The sequence below is a fragment of the Polyodon spathula genome, chromosome 12, assembly GCF_017654505.1.
Source record: "Polyodon spathula isolate WHYD16114869_AA chromosome 12, ASM1765450v1, whole genome shotgun sequence".
In the NCBI taxonomy this organism is placed as follows: Eukaryota; Metazoa; Chordata; class Actinopteri; order Acipenseriformes; family Polyodontidae; genus Polyodon; species Polyodon spathula.
Genome location: NC_054545.1, coordinates 35,587,974 through 35,603,042, shown reverse-complemented (window position 1 = coordinate 35,603,042; position 15,069 = coordinate 35,587,974). Strand labels below are relative to the sequence as shown.

The 15,069-nt window shown below is 38.8% G+C and overlaps 1 protein-coding gene across 1 annotated transcript in view; it reads right to left on the bottom strand.

Moving 5' to 3' along the window:
- The window catches only part of LOC121324499 (catenin alpha-1-like), a 68,337-nt gene extending 54,208 nt beyond the window's left edge, over positions 1 to 14,129 (bottom strand). The window contains exons 1-6 of the mRNA XM_041266472.1: positions 13,726 to 14,129; positions 11,041 to 11,156; positions 10,528 to 10,723; positions 7,979 to 8,145; positions 7,482 to 7,601; positions 6,115 to 6,384 (exon numbers count right to left, since the gene is read on the bottom strand). Of these exons, the coding sequence (XP_041122406.1) occupies positions 6,115 to 6,384; positions 7,482 to 7,601; positions 7,979 to 8,145; positions 10,528 to 10,723; positions 11,041 to 11,145 (858 nt within the window). The 5' untranslated portion in view covers positions 11,146 to 11,156; positions 13,726 to 14,129. The remainder of the gene's footprint in view (positions 1 to 6,114; positions 6,385 to 7,481; positions 7,602 to 7,978; positions 8,146 to 10,527; positions 10,724 to 11,040; positions 11,157 to 13,725) is intronic.
- Positions 14,130 to 15,069: the final 940 nt, after the last annotated feature.

Genomic DNA, 15,069 nt, shown 5'->3' with positions numbered 1-15,069 from the left:
ATAAATTTACAGAAAAACACCAGTGACCAGTAGGAAAAGTAAGTTTGTTGAATATAACGCATGTTATAGAAAATGTTCAAGGTTCACCCAGAGTCAGGCATGTTTGCAACAACTAAAACACCTATTTGTTCATTTGCTCAAATAAAAGTAGCAAACCCTTTGAGGGACATTTGGCCCATGCTGCATTCTTGGCAAGTAACACTACTCCAGTAACTTTAGAGAATACAAAGCAGGAATTCTGGAGCGTGCTACCCACATATCTGTGTGAGCAAACAACTCCACTTATTCTCAACTTGGTGTGTCTAAATTTTATTTTTATATATATATATATATATATATATATATATATATATATATATATATATATATATATATATATATATATATATATATATATATTTATGGTCATATATATATATATATATAGATACGTGACACACACACAATTTGCTGTTCTCCCTCTTGCAGACAAGACACTCAAACTGCTTACTCGTTCATGTCATCTTCCACTAAAATTACTTATTGCATGCAAGTCTTACAAGAGCTGGGTAGGGTGCAAACATTGCTAGCTGAATTAGAATGAAAGCATTTCAGAGCCGTTCCCTGGCAACTAGGTACAGATCGACTAGGAGGAGCACATCTGCAGATTGCAAAAGTGTGGTGCACAGGGATTGTTTTCGGAATGACGTTTTAAAAAAGGGGGGCCAAAATACTGCAGCTTCCGGTCTAATTGAACACCAACAAAATAAAGCTAAGCCATTAGTATTAAAACAGATTTACCAAATTAATTTCTTAAACTTCTATGTTTCACACATCAGATCTGACACTTTCCCTGCCCTGGGTGCTGTTAAAAGCACTGGCTGGCTACAATAGCAAAAATGCTAGTCTAGAAAATAAAAGAATGAAAAAGCCACAGTCCTATTACAAGCAGCTTTACCAGCTCAGACACTGGGGCACAGCGAGCAATGAAAAAAAAAAAAAGCAGCAGTCTAAAGCAGACTGCAAAAGCTTTTAAGTCACAGCTGTAATAAAGGCGATGTAAACCAAGGAAACAAGTTTGTCAGAAGATGTTAGAAGGCAAGGAAAGCTAGCTTGGCAGTTTTATAGTGTTCACATCCAGCGGAAAACAAAACCAATTACATTTCAGAGCTCCTTGCAAGGAAAAATAAAAAAGGATCAGTAAAGAGTTGCAAGGTCATGCAGGCAGTTAGCTCAGGAGATGCCAGCACCAGGGTTGGATTTACACATTACATTCTATGTTGGACTGTGTGAAATTAAATAAACTACCCATTAAATTGTGCACCATCTTTGCTGGGCCTTGGTTAATATTAAAAGGCGATTAAGCTCAGCAGTACATGATGAATTTCCTTGTTCTAGACAATGTTCTGCCTTTTATACTAGGGTACAGTAAATCAGTCATTTTATTCACTGGCTCTGACCATTTCAGTAGAAAATCAATGGCTTGAAATTTGAAATGTCCTTCTAAGTGTGTGAATGGAAGTAGAGTAAATGACTGTAATTAAACTTCATATTTCCTTGTGTCTCTGAAAACAACCCGGTATAATAAGCCTTGCTTTGTATTGCTCTTACTTGGAAGTATTCAAAGAGAACCGTCCTTTACAAGGATGAAGGTTTTGGTGAGGGAGGGCAGCAGAGTAAACATTTTAAAATCAATGTTAACACAACTGGATTTACTGCAGTAGTAAGTTGCAAGCACATAGGTGCATTGAGGTACCCTGATCTAACTATAGCTACTGTATTAATTCCATGTTTAATTTTATTAATTACATCTCACTGCCGTAACTGCTTTGGTTACACGTTGTATCCATGAAAACAGCCGATGTTTTAGTTATGAAACAGCTGCGTGAAATAGTCTCCAGAATAGCGAGCATGTACCAACTGTTACTATAAACCTGTAAGGCCATTCTGAGCACTAATGTGACAAAAAAATATATATGTAAATCGGGTATGAACACTTTGTACGCACACACAGAAAACACTCAACATTTCGGTATGTTTAAAATATCTTTTTCCAAGAGAAAGTGAAGGCACTTCTAGGCTTTTGATGCCTTGGTAGCTACACTCACTTATTTCCACTATTAAAATCTTAATGTGTTTATGATGTCATTCACATAGTTAATGACACAACAAGCAACTATTTCTTTCCATTTAAACCTTCAAGCTTGCTGTTAAGGTATGTATCCATTTATTATCTTGTATTTTGTTCTGCACATTATCTAATACTATAAAATTATATTTAATTAGTCCTGTTCCTTTAGACAACTCTATACTACTCTTAACGTGGTTATAGTATGTTGGGACCCATGGACAATACATAAATTGTTTCAACAGCTACACCTACAGGCATCAGATTGAACTGTTCAAAACAAAATGAAGCTCAGAGCCTAAACAAATACCTAGAATTTTAAAATAAGAAAATAGTTTCATTCAAATTCAGTGAAGAGCGAGAGAGATAAGGTGGTGGGGTAATTGTTGTAAATTAAGTGAATCATAAGAACACCTGAAGATTCGAGAGCCAGCAAATTCAATGGAGAATTTCAAGACTTCAAAAAGCGAGGTGTTGAGTTTTGAGAGCTATCTTGGAAGGTACTACTTCTTTGGGCTATTTACATGCAACAAGACAGGTTTGAGGGTATGTGTTCCCTTTCTTTGAAGAAAAAAATATATAAAATAAAAATGTAACCAGTAGAGTTGTTTGAACAAAAGCAGGAATTCACCACTATTGGTGTTAATCTACACATTCCCTGTCCTTTTCAGCACAAATCCAAGATATTTCATAAAATGGGGCTCTGTCAAATCCTACACACCTTCTCTTATCAGCATTTACACAGCTCAGTCAGACAAACCCTCCCCAGGGTTTTTTATAGCTAGGACATCATCTTTTGACTTTAACTGATTACATTTTCCAGTTCATCAGAAAAATGTGTTTGTAAACAGACAATTTAAGACATACCACAACATTGCGAAGCCGCACTGGGAAAAAATCGGTAACATTCTGAATGAACAATTGAATTACAAATATAAAGTGGGATGTCAGCTCACCAGTATATACATCAGACTGTACACCTGTGCATCACATCAATATGCACATTTTTAGAACGTTGGCAATAGTAAACCACATGACTGCTAGTACCAACAGTTTGCTCTAGAACACCACAATTGCAGAGCTGCCTGGCAAGATTTACAGACTATACTGTATGGATACTAAGGTGATGGATAAGGGAACAAATAAAACATGGGTCAGACATCACATGCTATGGGACAGACTAGAGACGATGTATACAGAGTACACAAAAGAAAAGACTACTATAAAGGGATCAATAAGCATTTAACTGCTCCCAGCTTTTACAGGCAGTACTCAGCAAGCTGGTGAAGTGGAGCTCCCTTTTCGTTATTGGCTGCCTGTGAAGCAGCATTTAGGCATGCAGGGGTGGACAAATCACTTGTGTGTGGTAGACCAATGGGCTACCAAAATGTAAACACTGGTAGCTCACCACAAATTCTGGCAGCCCACATTTCAGTAGATAAACATTTCCATTTAACGCTACTCACCATTAAGAAAAATGTAGACAGATACAATTGTAAGATTCAAATTCACTTCTGAGGGCCAATAATAAAACTTTTTTTTTTTTTACCATATATAAATCAGATAATTCCAAAGTTTGCCAACAACCTAGTTTTTGTTAATATTTCTACCAAACAATAACAAGCTAATAATAGTTTCCTGATACAAAATGTAGGGAATTATATTTGACAGCTTAATTTGCAATATTTTCCCAGACTTTATCCAGGCCCAGCATTATGGGCAGGTCTTAGGGAGCATGGTCCATCCAGTTTAGATTCAGAGTCAGTGCTGTGCCCCCCCCGGTTTCAGATTCTAAATTGATATACAAAATCATTACTCAAAGTAAAGCAAAGCACAATAATTATAATTAAAACATGTCTAGTTGCTTCTGGTGTTTGGAAACCCCTTCGTAGGGCCGCCTTGTCAGGTTGTTGACAAGAGCATATGCTTTTTATATTCAGTATTGAATAGTCAGTTGAAAGTAACCATTATGTACATTTGTTACTTTACTGTAATTTGGCGTGTGTGGGAATCTGTTTATTGCAACCTCTGTTTAGGGCCTGCTCACTATGTGATTGTATTCATTTCAAGTAATGTTGTTCAGACACCACGTTATTGCCAATGCATTAACAACAACTTAACAGGGGTGGGCATTATTATCGATATAGAACAATATCAAGATTGTTCTATGTCGATAACTTTCAAAATATTGATATAGCAAGATCGGTATAATCAAGTTTATTTTATATTAAGATTCAACAAACCCTCTGCATACCTTGTTGGTCTCGTAGGCAAACACCACATTCAAGTATTATTTAACCATTTCATTCCATTGATTGGTGTTTTTTTTTTTTTCTTTTGCCAAGAACCCAATTAGCAAATCTATTTCAAACATCAATAGCTATAAAAATCAAGAGAAAAAACAAATCCACAACCTGTGCCCTCTTTCGTATGATCTACCCCCGTTTCCTCTCCCCTTCCAATCCATTACCGAAAGGTATATCCTGTTTTCAGAAAGTTCGAGCATCAACTAATTAGAAACAAGATTGTTTTTTTGAAATTTGTTTTTAGGTGGGTATCCCTTTTTAAAAAAGACAATGGATATACAGTACAGTGCAAAAGTTTTAGGCAGGTGTGAAAAAATGCTGTAAAGTAAGAATGCTTTCAAAAATAGACATGTTAATAGTTTATATTTATCAATTAAGAAAATGCTAAGTGACTGAACAGAAGAAAAATCTACATCAAATCAATATTTGGTGTGACCACCCTTTGTCTTCAAAACAGCATCAATTCTTTATTTACCCTGTGCACCCACACTATCCACTGCGCATTCAGTAACTAAACTGTTGTAAATGCTGCATTTGTTTTCAAGATGCATTATACAAACAATATACAGTAGTACCGTACAAATAAACTTAGTGGCCTAAGTGTACACCGAACAAACATAAGCACAGCTTTCTGCTGACTTAATAAAAACAACAATGACGTCAGGTTATACATTTAAAATAGTACAAATGCATCACACATTTTATAAAGGCATTACCATGTGAGGGGGCTCCCTCACAATACAGTTTTTATATACATCCCATCCATAACTCTGGTAAAATAGTAGCCTACTGTATATTTGCAATCACTATATACCACCGGCGCCATTCTAGTAAAGTACAAAGCAAATTTCCCGCTGTGATTGGTTTATCTGTCATGTCACTGACCTTGCAAGTAACTAATGCATGATTTAAAAAAATAAATAAATAATGGAATGTCATGAATCTTAAGGCATGAACCAATTATGATTAGATTCACTGGTTACTATAGCTACCGCTTCAAACCGAGTAGGCATGTACTAAACTGAGCTGTTTTATCAGTCTGTCTGTACAAAGTAACCAAAGCTCTTCCATATAGAAGGTCTCTGAAATAACTAGTTAAGTAAAAATAATTAGAAGCCGCCGGTAGTCCCGCAGGCTTTGCATCATTACAGTTCGGTAGTCCGGACCCAATTTTTGGTACTCGGGCACCCAGACTACCGATTTGTCAACCCCTGGCCTGCCATCAAAGCCTATCTTGACATTTTTTGCAGGATAATTATTGCTACTGAATCAGAAGAGTTTAAATATAACTTCTGGTGACAGAATTTCTCACCAAAGCACCTCAATTGTAAAATGACTCACTGGTGAGAATTCACAAACTTACTGTACCTCAGGCCTTAACCCTTTGCAGTCCTATGGTCAGACCAGGTCCGACATTACAATTTTCCCTTTTCAGTCCAACATCGGACTCTGTCCGACACCAAAAAGACGTAAAGCACAGGTCTCTAGTCGTCTTTATCCAAAAAAGCAGAGAAAACCTTTCAATGGCCGAGTGTGACCGATAGGCGATAACATGGACACTTCCGCATCCATTGTTTAAAGAATATCACGGACATTTGCAGAGCTTTAGGAGATGTTATAGTAATAAAATAATGACTTGGATTAATAGTAAACTGATTCATCAGTTTGCAAAGTACCTGTCAGTAACCCCAAGACACTCACATCAAAGTTGTTGAGCGCGTAGGCAAGCTCCCCACCTCCCCCAGGCTGCGATAGGGCGGAGTCCTCAGAGGCAGTGGCCTGAGCTGCGCTAGAAATCCCAGAGACAGCGTGCTGGAGTTGCTTGTAGATCAGGTCCCGGTTAGCTTTGTAAGCGGCCACGTCAGGGTGCTGCAGGCAGGCTTGGGAGGCAATGTACAGCATGGGGATGTTCCTCTGCAAAACCCCACGGGCAGCTGCCATCTGGTCTTTGTGGTGAATGTCTTTCAGCTCCTTCACAAACACACAGGGAAGGTAGCAAGGAGAAATTAGTAAGGTACAAATAAGCAGTTCTTATGAAATAGCCAGTCTACCCTGCCAAATAGATTGTTTTAAAAACAGCTCCCCCCCCCCCCCCCCCCCCCAGAGATTTAAAATACACAATACAGCATGGCAGAATTTGACGTACATTCTTGGTTTGGTTGGAAATTTAAGACAGAAGGCAATGTCTAAATGTCAGTATAATTTATGATAAGACTAGATGTAGACACCATGAAAGGTTAACTAAGTATTCAAGTCACCTAGATTGGTTTTAGGCATACAGGTTAAAAGCATTCACCACTAAGAATGAGGCAATTAAACTGGCTGTCAACATCAGCATAAATTCTCTGGGCAGTTATGAGAATGAACAAAAAACATAATACCCAAAAGCTATCCCAGCATACAGGGTGTGCTCAGAAACGCTGCCTGGCACTTCTTACATCATACAATCAACTTAACAAGGTTAGAACTCCAGAACAGTTATTCAATCAAACTGCATGCAATATTGTTATCGAAAGTCATTAATACTACACTTAAAGCCCCAGGTAAAATTCTTTATTCCTTTGAGTCTCAGCATGAAAATGTAATCAAATGAATGCCCAATGTATTGACATTGCATGCAACTTAAAACCAGAAATATTGAACCAATTACAGTACCAGTATTGAGTCACAACATCTGATCTGCATTTAACATCTTAAAATGAGTCAAGCTTTCAATATACTAGATCTACAGAATGCAGTGCAACAAGTCTTGTCCCCACACACACCTCAAGCCCATAGTAAAGCCCACGAGATTCAAACCACTAGATTCTATAATTCTGTGTCTGCTTTAAAGGGTTTTTCTCTGCAGTTCCTGCTGAAAGTAACACAGGGGGAAAAAAGAGCTTAAAGCTGAATATGGTAATGCCACAGGCAGGCAAGGAAAATCCTTTAGAAGTGTCAATTCAAGATCTTCCCCATTGTGTAGTGTGAATTTCCATTCAACACAGAGTAAGCCTTTGACATACAATGGGCAAACTCCCCCAGACTGCAGGACAGCAATAATAGTAAACTATATAGAGGTACTGTACCTGTTGTCTCTTGGCAGCCATCAAGCTGAGTATATCCACTTCAGGTTTCAGTGCCTTGTACTGTATCCCGAGCTCCTGCTCCGTGCCGGCATTGCGGACCTTTACAAGACTCTCCTCCACCTACGGAAACAATTTAGAAGTAGTTTGGCTTTTACCCTTTTCTTGTACGTTATAGTTTCCAGCAGATACAAATGTCAAGGGCCGTTCTTTCATTAGGTACTCTATGCAAACAATATGCACAGCCAAGGATATAACCAACACATTTCAGCTGTCAGTAGCCATGTAGACCAACACCTTTCACACCCGGTTTGGCACCATTTTAGAAAACGTTTCTTTTGTTAAGGCTGACCAAATGAAAATGGTCAGCCATCAAGGCGTTGATATTTATAAGACTTATCAGAATGGCAGCAAAATGCAAAGGGGGAGGGGGGGGAGAGAGAGATTATTTAGAAGTATTGCAGATATTTTGGGTTTAGCAGAACTGAAGACCATCTCACCAACTTGAGCTGCACCAGAAGCTTGTAGACATCAGCCATGTCTGCCAGGACGAGGAGGTGAGTGACAGCCGACAGCAGGGCACGGGCGGCTCGCACCATGTTCCCCCTCTTCATCGACGAGCAGGGATCCTCTGCAAACTCCCCAGAGGCAGTCTTCATCACTTCTCCTGCAGGAATGAACACATCCAGCCATCAATACATGAATGCAAAGTTCTTTGGCAGCCCCCACAGCAAGTGGTTGTTGAAGTTTGAGGGGGACCATTTCTGGAGACATGGTGTTTATATGCTAGCTGCAACGCATTAGAAATGTGGCAGTTACCACAAAGACTAATCAAGAAGGCATACTATAAGTGTACCAGGGAGTTCTAAAACAAAAAAATATGTATTCTAAAAAACAGCAAGCGAACTGAAACACTGCTGGAACAGCTAAAAGGGTCAACATTCAGGCATGCTGTACTGTAGTGGTGCAGAAATCCCAGAGCAGCAGGGGTATACTAGGCCATTCTGCACCATGAAAAAGCAAAGCCTCATTAAAACTCTCCTTTAGTGCTAACTCTCTTAATGCTACAGCAACACTACCTCATACAGCAGCCTGTTTTTATTTATTTGTTGCCCCAGTAGGATGTGCAGTTTACAAAAAACCAAGTCTCATTCCATTAGACTTCTCCCCTCCATTTAAAAACACTCCCCATATAATGCAACACACCACATGTGCGTTAGAAGGCTAGAGGCAGTTTATATGTAACAAATGTTTAAAAAAAGGCATCTTTATCTATAGAGCCTTAGTTCCTGAATAACATGAGTGTCAAAACTGACTGAGTTTGCATGGAAAGGTGATACTGTAGGGTGCCAAGTGCTAAATTTCCATTGTGTTTGTCCATGGACTGGGATTACACTGATACAGCAATTCTCACAGCTATTTATAGAACACAATTATATGGATACCCCCATCCTCAAAAGGGAGGAGAAAAATATCATCATGGCGATAAATTCTTTCTCACTCTGCGAGAATGAGATCAGCACAGGCACAGTTACCAGCAAAGCTTCCCTCCCATCCACCTGTCACTGGCAGCATTGTGCTCGAATGAATCACCACTTCCTGCCTACTTCACAAATACAGCAAGTGAACAGATACTGGATGAAAACAAATCACTGACCATGATGCATACCAACAAGATCCCTCCAGAGAAAAAGCACTTTCATTTTTCACTGGGATCAAGCCAAAGAACCAACGACATGCAATACTTAAACCAATGACTTAAAACACATCTGTAACTACTGTATGAAGTAATTTTGGAAATCTGTAGTGTACTTTTTGAAAGGCAGAATGCATGGTTAGAGCAACAAAGAGATAAGACCATGGAAGAGAGTCTTGCTAAAAACCTACAGTACAGTTTAGGTCAATTAACTCCCATTTACTCCACATAGTACAAGCTGGGAACCACACAGCGCTGCATCCTTAATTTAAAAGCCGGAGAGACAAATTTAAAATGCAACTTTACTGACTTGAGGAATCATCAATTCATTACACTGTTAGGGATTTGTATATCCCCAAACATTAAAGCCATCTTCTGGATCCCTCTACTTCAGTGCTGTAGGTCAATGGATCTAACAGCTGCAAGTTGCATTAGAAAGCAGAAGCTTAAACTCAGTGTTGAGTAAAACCATTTAAGACTGTGTGTGTAACCCTTTGACAGGGAAAAGAATCAATGTAAATGAAGTTCCCCGCAGCACTTCAGTTCTTTGGTTTTACATAACAGCTGGACAGGGGCGGATAGACAAGGTGAATCTTGAAGCTATCCTGTTACTCAGCAGCTGCATTATCTTCTCAGTCATGCAAGAGCCTTGACTGCTGCATAGCAAACATTCCAACCTGATAAAAGCAGGCCAAAACAAACCTGGCATTCCAGGAGGAAGCATGATCCTCTGACAAGATGAATGCAGCTGAATTTTTTTTTTTTTTTTTGTTCAAAGCTACCGTTTAGATCCTTCTACCATTTGTTGTGAATGTTGGTCTCCATTAATGTGATGCGAGAGAGACAGACTACTTAGTCTCCTTTTTATATAGGCATGGCAATCATTTTTAATGCAAACCAACCTGCCTAGGCCAGTCAGTAGCACTGGATGCTTAGTAACAAGCCTGCCAAACCTCACAACAGCCCAGCAGTGCTGACAGAAATACCTGGATTAGCATCCAGACAATATACTGTGCGCCGCATGCAAATCCTTTTCTTCATCTGTACACAACTTACCTGCCAGCTTGCAAATGACAGAAGACGTGCAGTGGTTTATGAATATTAATCACAAAATATATTTACTTTAGAAAAAGCCATTTCAGAGATTAAGCAGGAATCTGAATGCAAATACACATCTTATGACAGCAGGCTGTCTACCGTTTGTTTGTTAGATCAAACTTTAAAAAATCCAGATCATTCAGAGAGGCACACACTACTTAGAAAAAGGTAAGTTTGCCAGAGTGCACCAAATCAGTCATGCAAAACATGGCTCACCACCGCACACAAACCTCAACCAACCCCTGGCTTCCTCACCCTGCTTGCGCACATCCTCCACAGCAGCAATGAGCTCCTCCTTCAGAAACTGGCTCTCCTTGGCAATCTTATCCCCCTTCTCCAGGAAGTGGTGTGTGGCTTGCTCCACTGAGGCAGCCAACACGTGTGCCTTCTTAGAACGGCCCTTTTTCTTGTTGGAGGGACCCTTATTGCTGGAGTTCACCAGGGTGGTCACCTAAAGGGAGACAGAATTAACATCCTGCAACTTCTCGAATTAGTTGTTCAAGGAGATTGCAATGGCTACAGAAGAGCATCCCGAGTATTTCTCCTCTACAAGCTCAACTCAAGCACATTGCACCGAGACACCAACCTAATGCTTTCCAAAGCAGAACCACAAGCAGGAATAAAAAGCAAAGATTAAAAAGGTATCTAGCACAGCAGTCCTGGTGTGCACTGCTTGCTTTCAGGTGGAACACCTACAGTACTGTAAATCTAACATTTTAAAGACAAATCTCAAGGGAAGGCAGCAATGTATGTGAAACCTCACTGGACCTGAGTGACAAGAGGCTCCAGCAGCCGCTCCACAGCCAGTGTCCTGATCTCCAGACTCTTTGGGTCCCACTTGAAGTTGATGTTTGCTGTGTTGATGGTCGTCATGGCCTACAAATCTGCAAGAAAACATTAATGTTATACTCCACTAAAAATACAGAGAAGCATCTGGTGACTAAACCACTGTCTGCAGGCAATGGCTGACTGCCACTGGGCACCAAAATCAATGGTAATTGTAAACCAAGTTAAAGTTGTACGCAAAGACAGATGGCTGACCTAGCTGTGACTGGACGGCATTAGACTACACTTATGAAATCTTAATGTCACCGATGAATTTAACTGTGATTGATGTAGTGTTAGCCTAATGATTAATTTAAAATCACATTTAACAACAACAAAAAAAGTTATTCCAACATTGGATTCTGGGTCAATGAAACCAACACTAAGTCATGCAGACAACTTTTTGCTAGTGCCTACATCAAAGCATAGAAGGCTGTAGCTGAAACACTTGTCTGAGTTTTACCATAACATAGGAATAGTTATATAGCTTATTTGTAGTCTGTTACAGAGTAGTAAATTAAAAACTACATTGTGCATTTATATATATATATATATATATATATTATATATATATATATATATATATACACATACACACACACACACACACACACTCCAGCTTTTTGGCAAGTAAACTGCTAGTAATCTATCCAACTCCAAGAGCATGTCAACAGCTTTCAAATTCCAAAAGAATCTCTTTGGCACAAGCAAACAGTGTGAAACTGCAGCAGCTGTGTTAGATTGCATTAACTACTCACACACACAGCTATGAGTCTACAGAAAGTAAAAACAACAGCAAGATTTGTCCTTTAACAAGTCTGTAGTGAACGGCAGACTCGAAGTGAATTCACAGCAGGCAGTCCCAAGTAAATGTTGTACTGGTATATCCATCAGTACCCAGACATTTAAAAACGTCAAGTACAATACTTAGCCTAAACTACTGTACACGAATGTGCATGTCATCAACATCACTTTACAACAGCACTCATTTTAACTTGTGTAAGCTGTTGGTTCCTACAGCATAATTAAACACAGAATGTTCGCTCTTAAATAAAATGAACAACCTAGAAGCAACGTCTATACAGACCCAGTGCAAATATTGTAAGGGCTTAGTTCAAATCTATAATTATAAACCTACTGTATTGCTCAAGTAACAGATTGATTCTACATAATACTCTGACAAGCTGTAATACATCAATGCTTAGGCATACAGTGCAGCACAATATTGTTTTTCATTCTCATATTTGTATCGATTATTCATCAAGCATGGTCCATCAAGGTCACTCCCCTCCCTGTGGGTGCTCTGTGAGCGTTTGGGAACCAGGCAGAAGGACATAACCAACTGTGTCTGCTGAACATCCAGACATAGTGCAGATCAGTTATCAGAAGGACTCAAAAAGAAAATAAATCCAAATACTGGTTTATACCGAAGAGCAACATAAAACAGAAGTCCGCTGACCTGAATCTTTGGTCAGTCCACAAATATCAAATCATTGAGGGTAAGGGATAGTTCCACCCAGTGTTTTTACAACGTACTAAAAAGGGTTAACATCGTCTACTAAGCAGAACTTTAATACAAACCTACTGCAAAACCAAAAGAAAACAGTCACACAGTGTAGATCCCATTTCTGGGACTCATAGAATGCAACTTTTCATCCAACAAATCAAAACGTGCATTAACTTGATTCGTTAGAGTCAGACAGACGGATATACAGATAGATATAGCTCTCGTTAGGATTAAGAAATTGTTTGTGTCAACCCGAATGCTTCTTAGGCTTGAATCAATTTAATCGAAACACTCATTTGCACATGGCAAAAGCATTTGTATGCATACCATACAGCCCATGCGGGACTGAAGACACGCCGAGCCCTTGCCACAGTAAAGCGGTTTGCTTTCTTGACCCAAGACGGCCAAAGAAAGAACACCACCACTTGGTCTCTGTATATTGTACAAACTTATTGGGAGACCACCAAAAATATGTTGCCAAAGCGTTGTGCATGTGTTGACCACATAACAACGATAAAAGTAGTGAGGCTTAAAATTAATTTACTAGGCCATATTATTACTGATTGCTTCACCTATTCTTTATTGTATTTATTTATTCGCGGTGGTTCTCACGCTAGTAATATTTCAGGAGTTAAGAAATACTATACACGGCTGAACTAGCTAAGGATCAGCGTTGTTGACTGACGCATTTAAAGTTATATGGGAAACGATTTAAGAGATGCAACGCCTGAGATTCACCAGAACAACGAATGTACATAATGTAGAATGTAACTAACTAAACCGAATCCCCACCCAGTTTTAAAATACGTAGCATTAATTAACTTAAAAACCAAGTTCTGAGCAGTAATGACGGTCATTACAGCCAACATATAAATCAAGTTATACACTTTAATTTCGTTTTTCACAGTCAGTTGTACAACAACACCACACAGAACTGATTTAGGAAACAGATTTAGCAGCGTTTTTCTAAACGAGTTCAAAATGAAAACACGCCTAACACTGCAAAACATCCAACATGGATGAACATTCCCCAAGCTTATCACTTCCCGTAATGTTTTGAAAACAAAAGACATCACAAAATGTAATTTTACATGAATGATACTAACGCCACACACACTTACCTCACAACTCAGCCCAGACCAACTTGCTGTTAATTCAAACCTCAGAAAGGGGTTAAAAATAACGTTGAGAAATTCCTTAAAAGTTTTACAATCTGTTTCAGTAGCCGTCCTCTGTAACTCCCACTTCTAAGTTACACAGCTCCAAACTTCCAACTCAGAGGAAATAGGATCAAAATGTCAGTTACCCTCCCTCCCTTTTTTTTTTATCCAACCCCTGCCCAAAATAAAACACCAAAACAACGACGGAAACTTATCAAACTAAACAAGCTAGGAACTCAGGTCAAATTACAACTTGTTCTATTGCTGTCTTTGATAAATATGCCTTTATTATTTGTTTGTTCCGCTGTTCGCGTGTGTGCGCGGAGGGGGCCCGGCTCTTTCCTGGAATAGCGAGCAAACAGGCTGTGACTCAACGAAGACAAGGAAAACCCACACCCAGTATCAGGTATACGAGAGGTGGAGTTTACATGCGCAATTCCTCGCATATATCGCAACTCGTCATCAACGGGATGTCCATGTATGGAGAATATGGAGAAAAAGGATTATCAAGTATCTGTTTGCTTTGCGCATTACCAAAAAACACGCATGTTCTTTCTTGCATGCTACACACAGCGCAAAGGGCTACCGGAGGGAGGTCATGAGGAAATTTAGGCTTCAGTATGCAAATATCAGGATTATTCCGTTAAGCTAAATTAATATTGAAATGAGCAAAGCTAAATTAACAAAACTGCTCACATATTATTATTATTATTATTATTATTATTATTATTATTATTATTATTATTATTATTATTATTATTATTATTAATTTCACTTTTACCAAGTTTTATCATACTTTTCTGTAACTGACTATGTTTTATGATGTTCTGGCTAAGCTTTCACTACAATTTCCTATAGTTTTAACACGCTATACGACACATTTATTTATTTCACAAAGAAATGTTTTGGGATGAAAAACTGGGATTTTTATATTCCTCAAGCCAAAACAAAACCTCAGACAGCTCATTTCTGTTTCTCCTCTCTGCCAGATCAGACTGACAAATCAGCAGTAAAACACGCATGCATTTGCCCACCTGATTTATTTTGTTTGTTTATTATGAATAGCCTTCCATAATAAAAAAAAATATGGGGCTCCATCTTGCCAGATGCTCACATCACACTTCTTTCTGGACTTATGTGGAATAATGCTGATCCTAGATATGAATCAGGTGTTTAAAAAAAGTATAGAAATAGATAGATTTGTTATACATATTCACAAATATCAGATCATAATATATTCTAGAAACAGGAAACAGTCATAATGGACTGTGGTTGAACATGGCCAGACATGAGGAATCAGGTGTC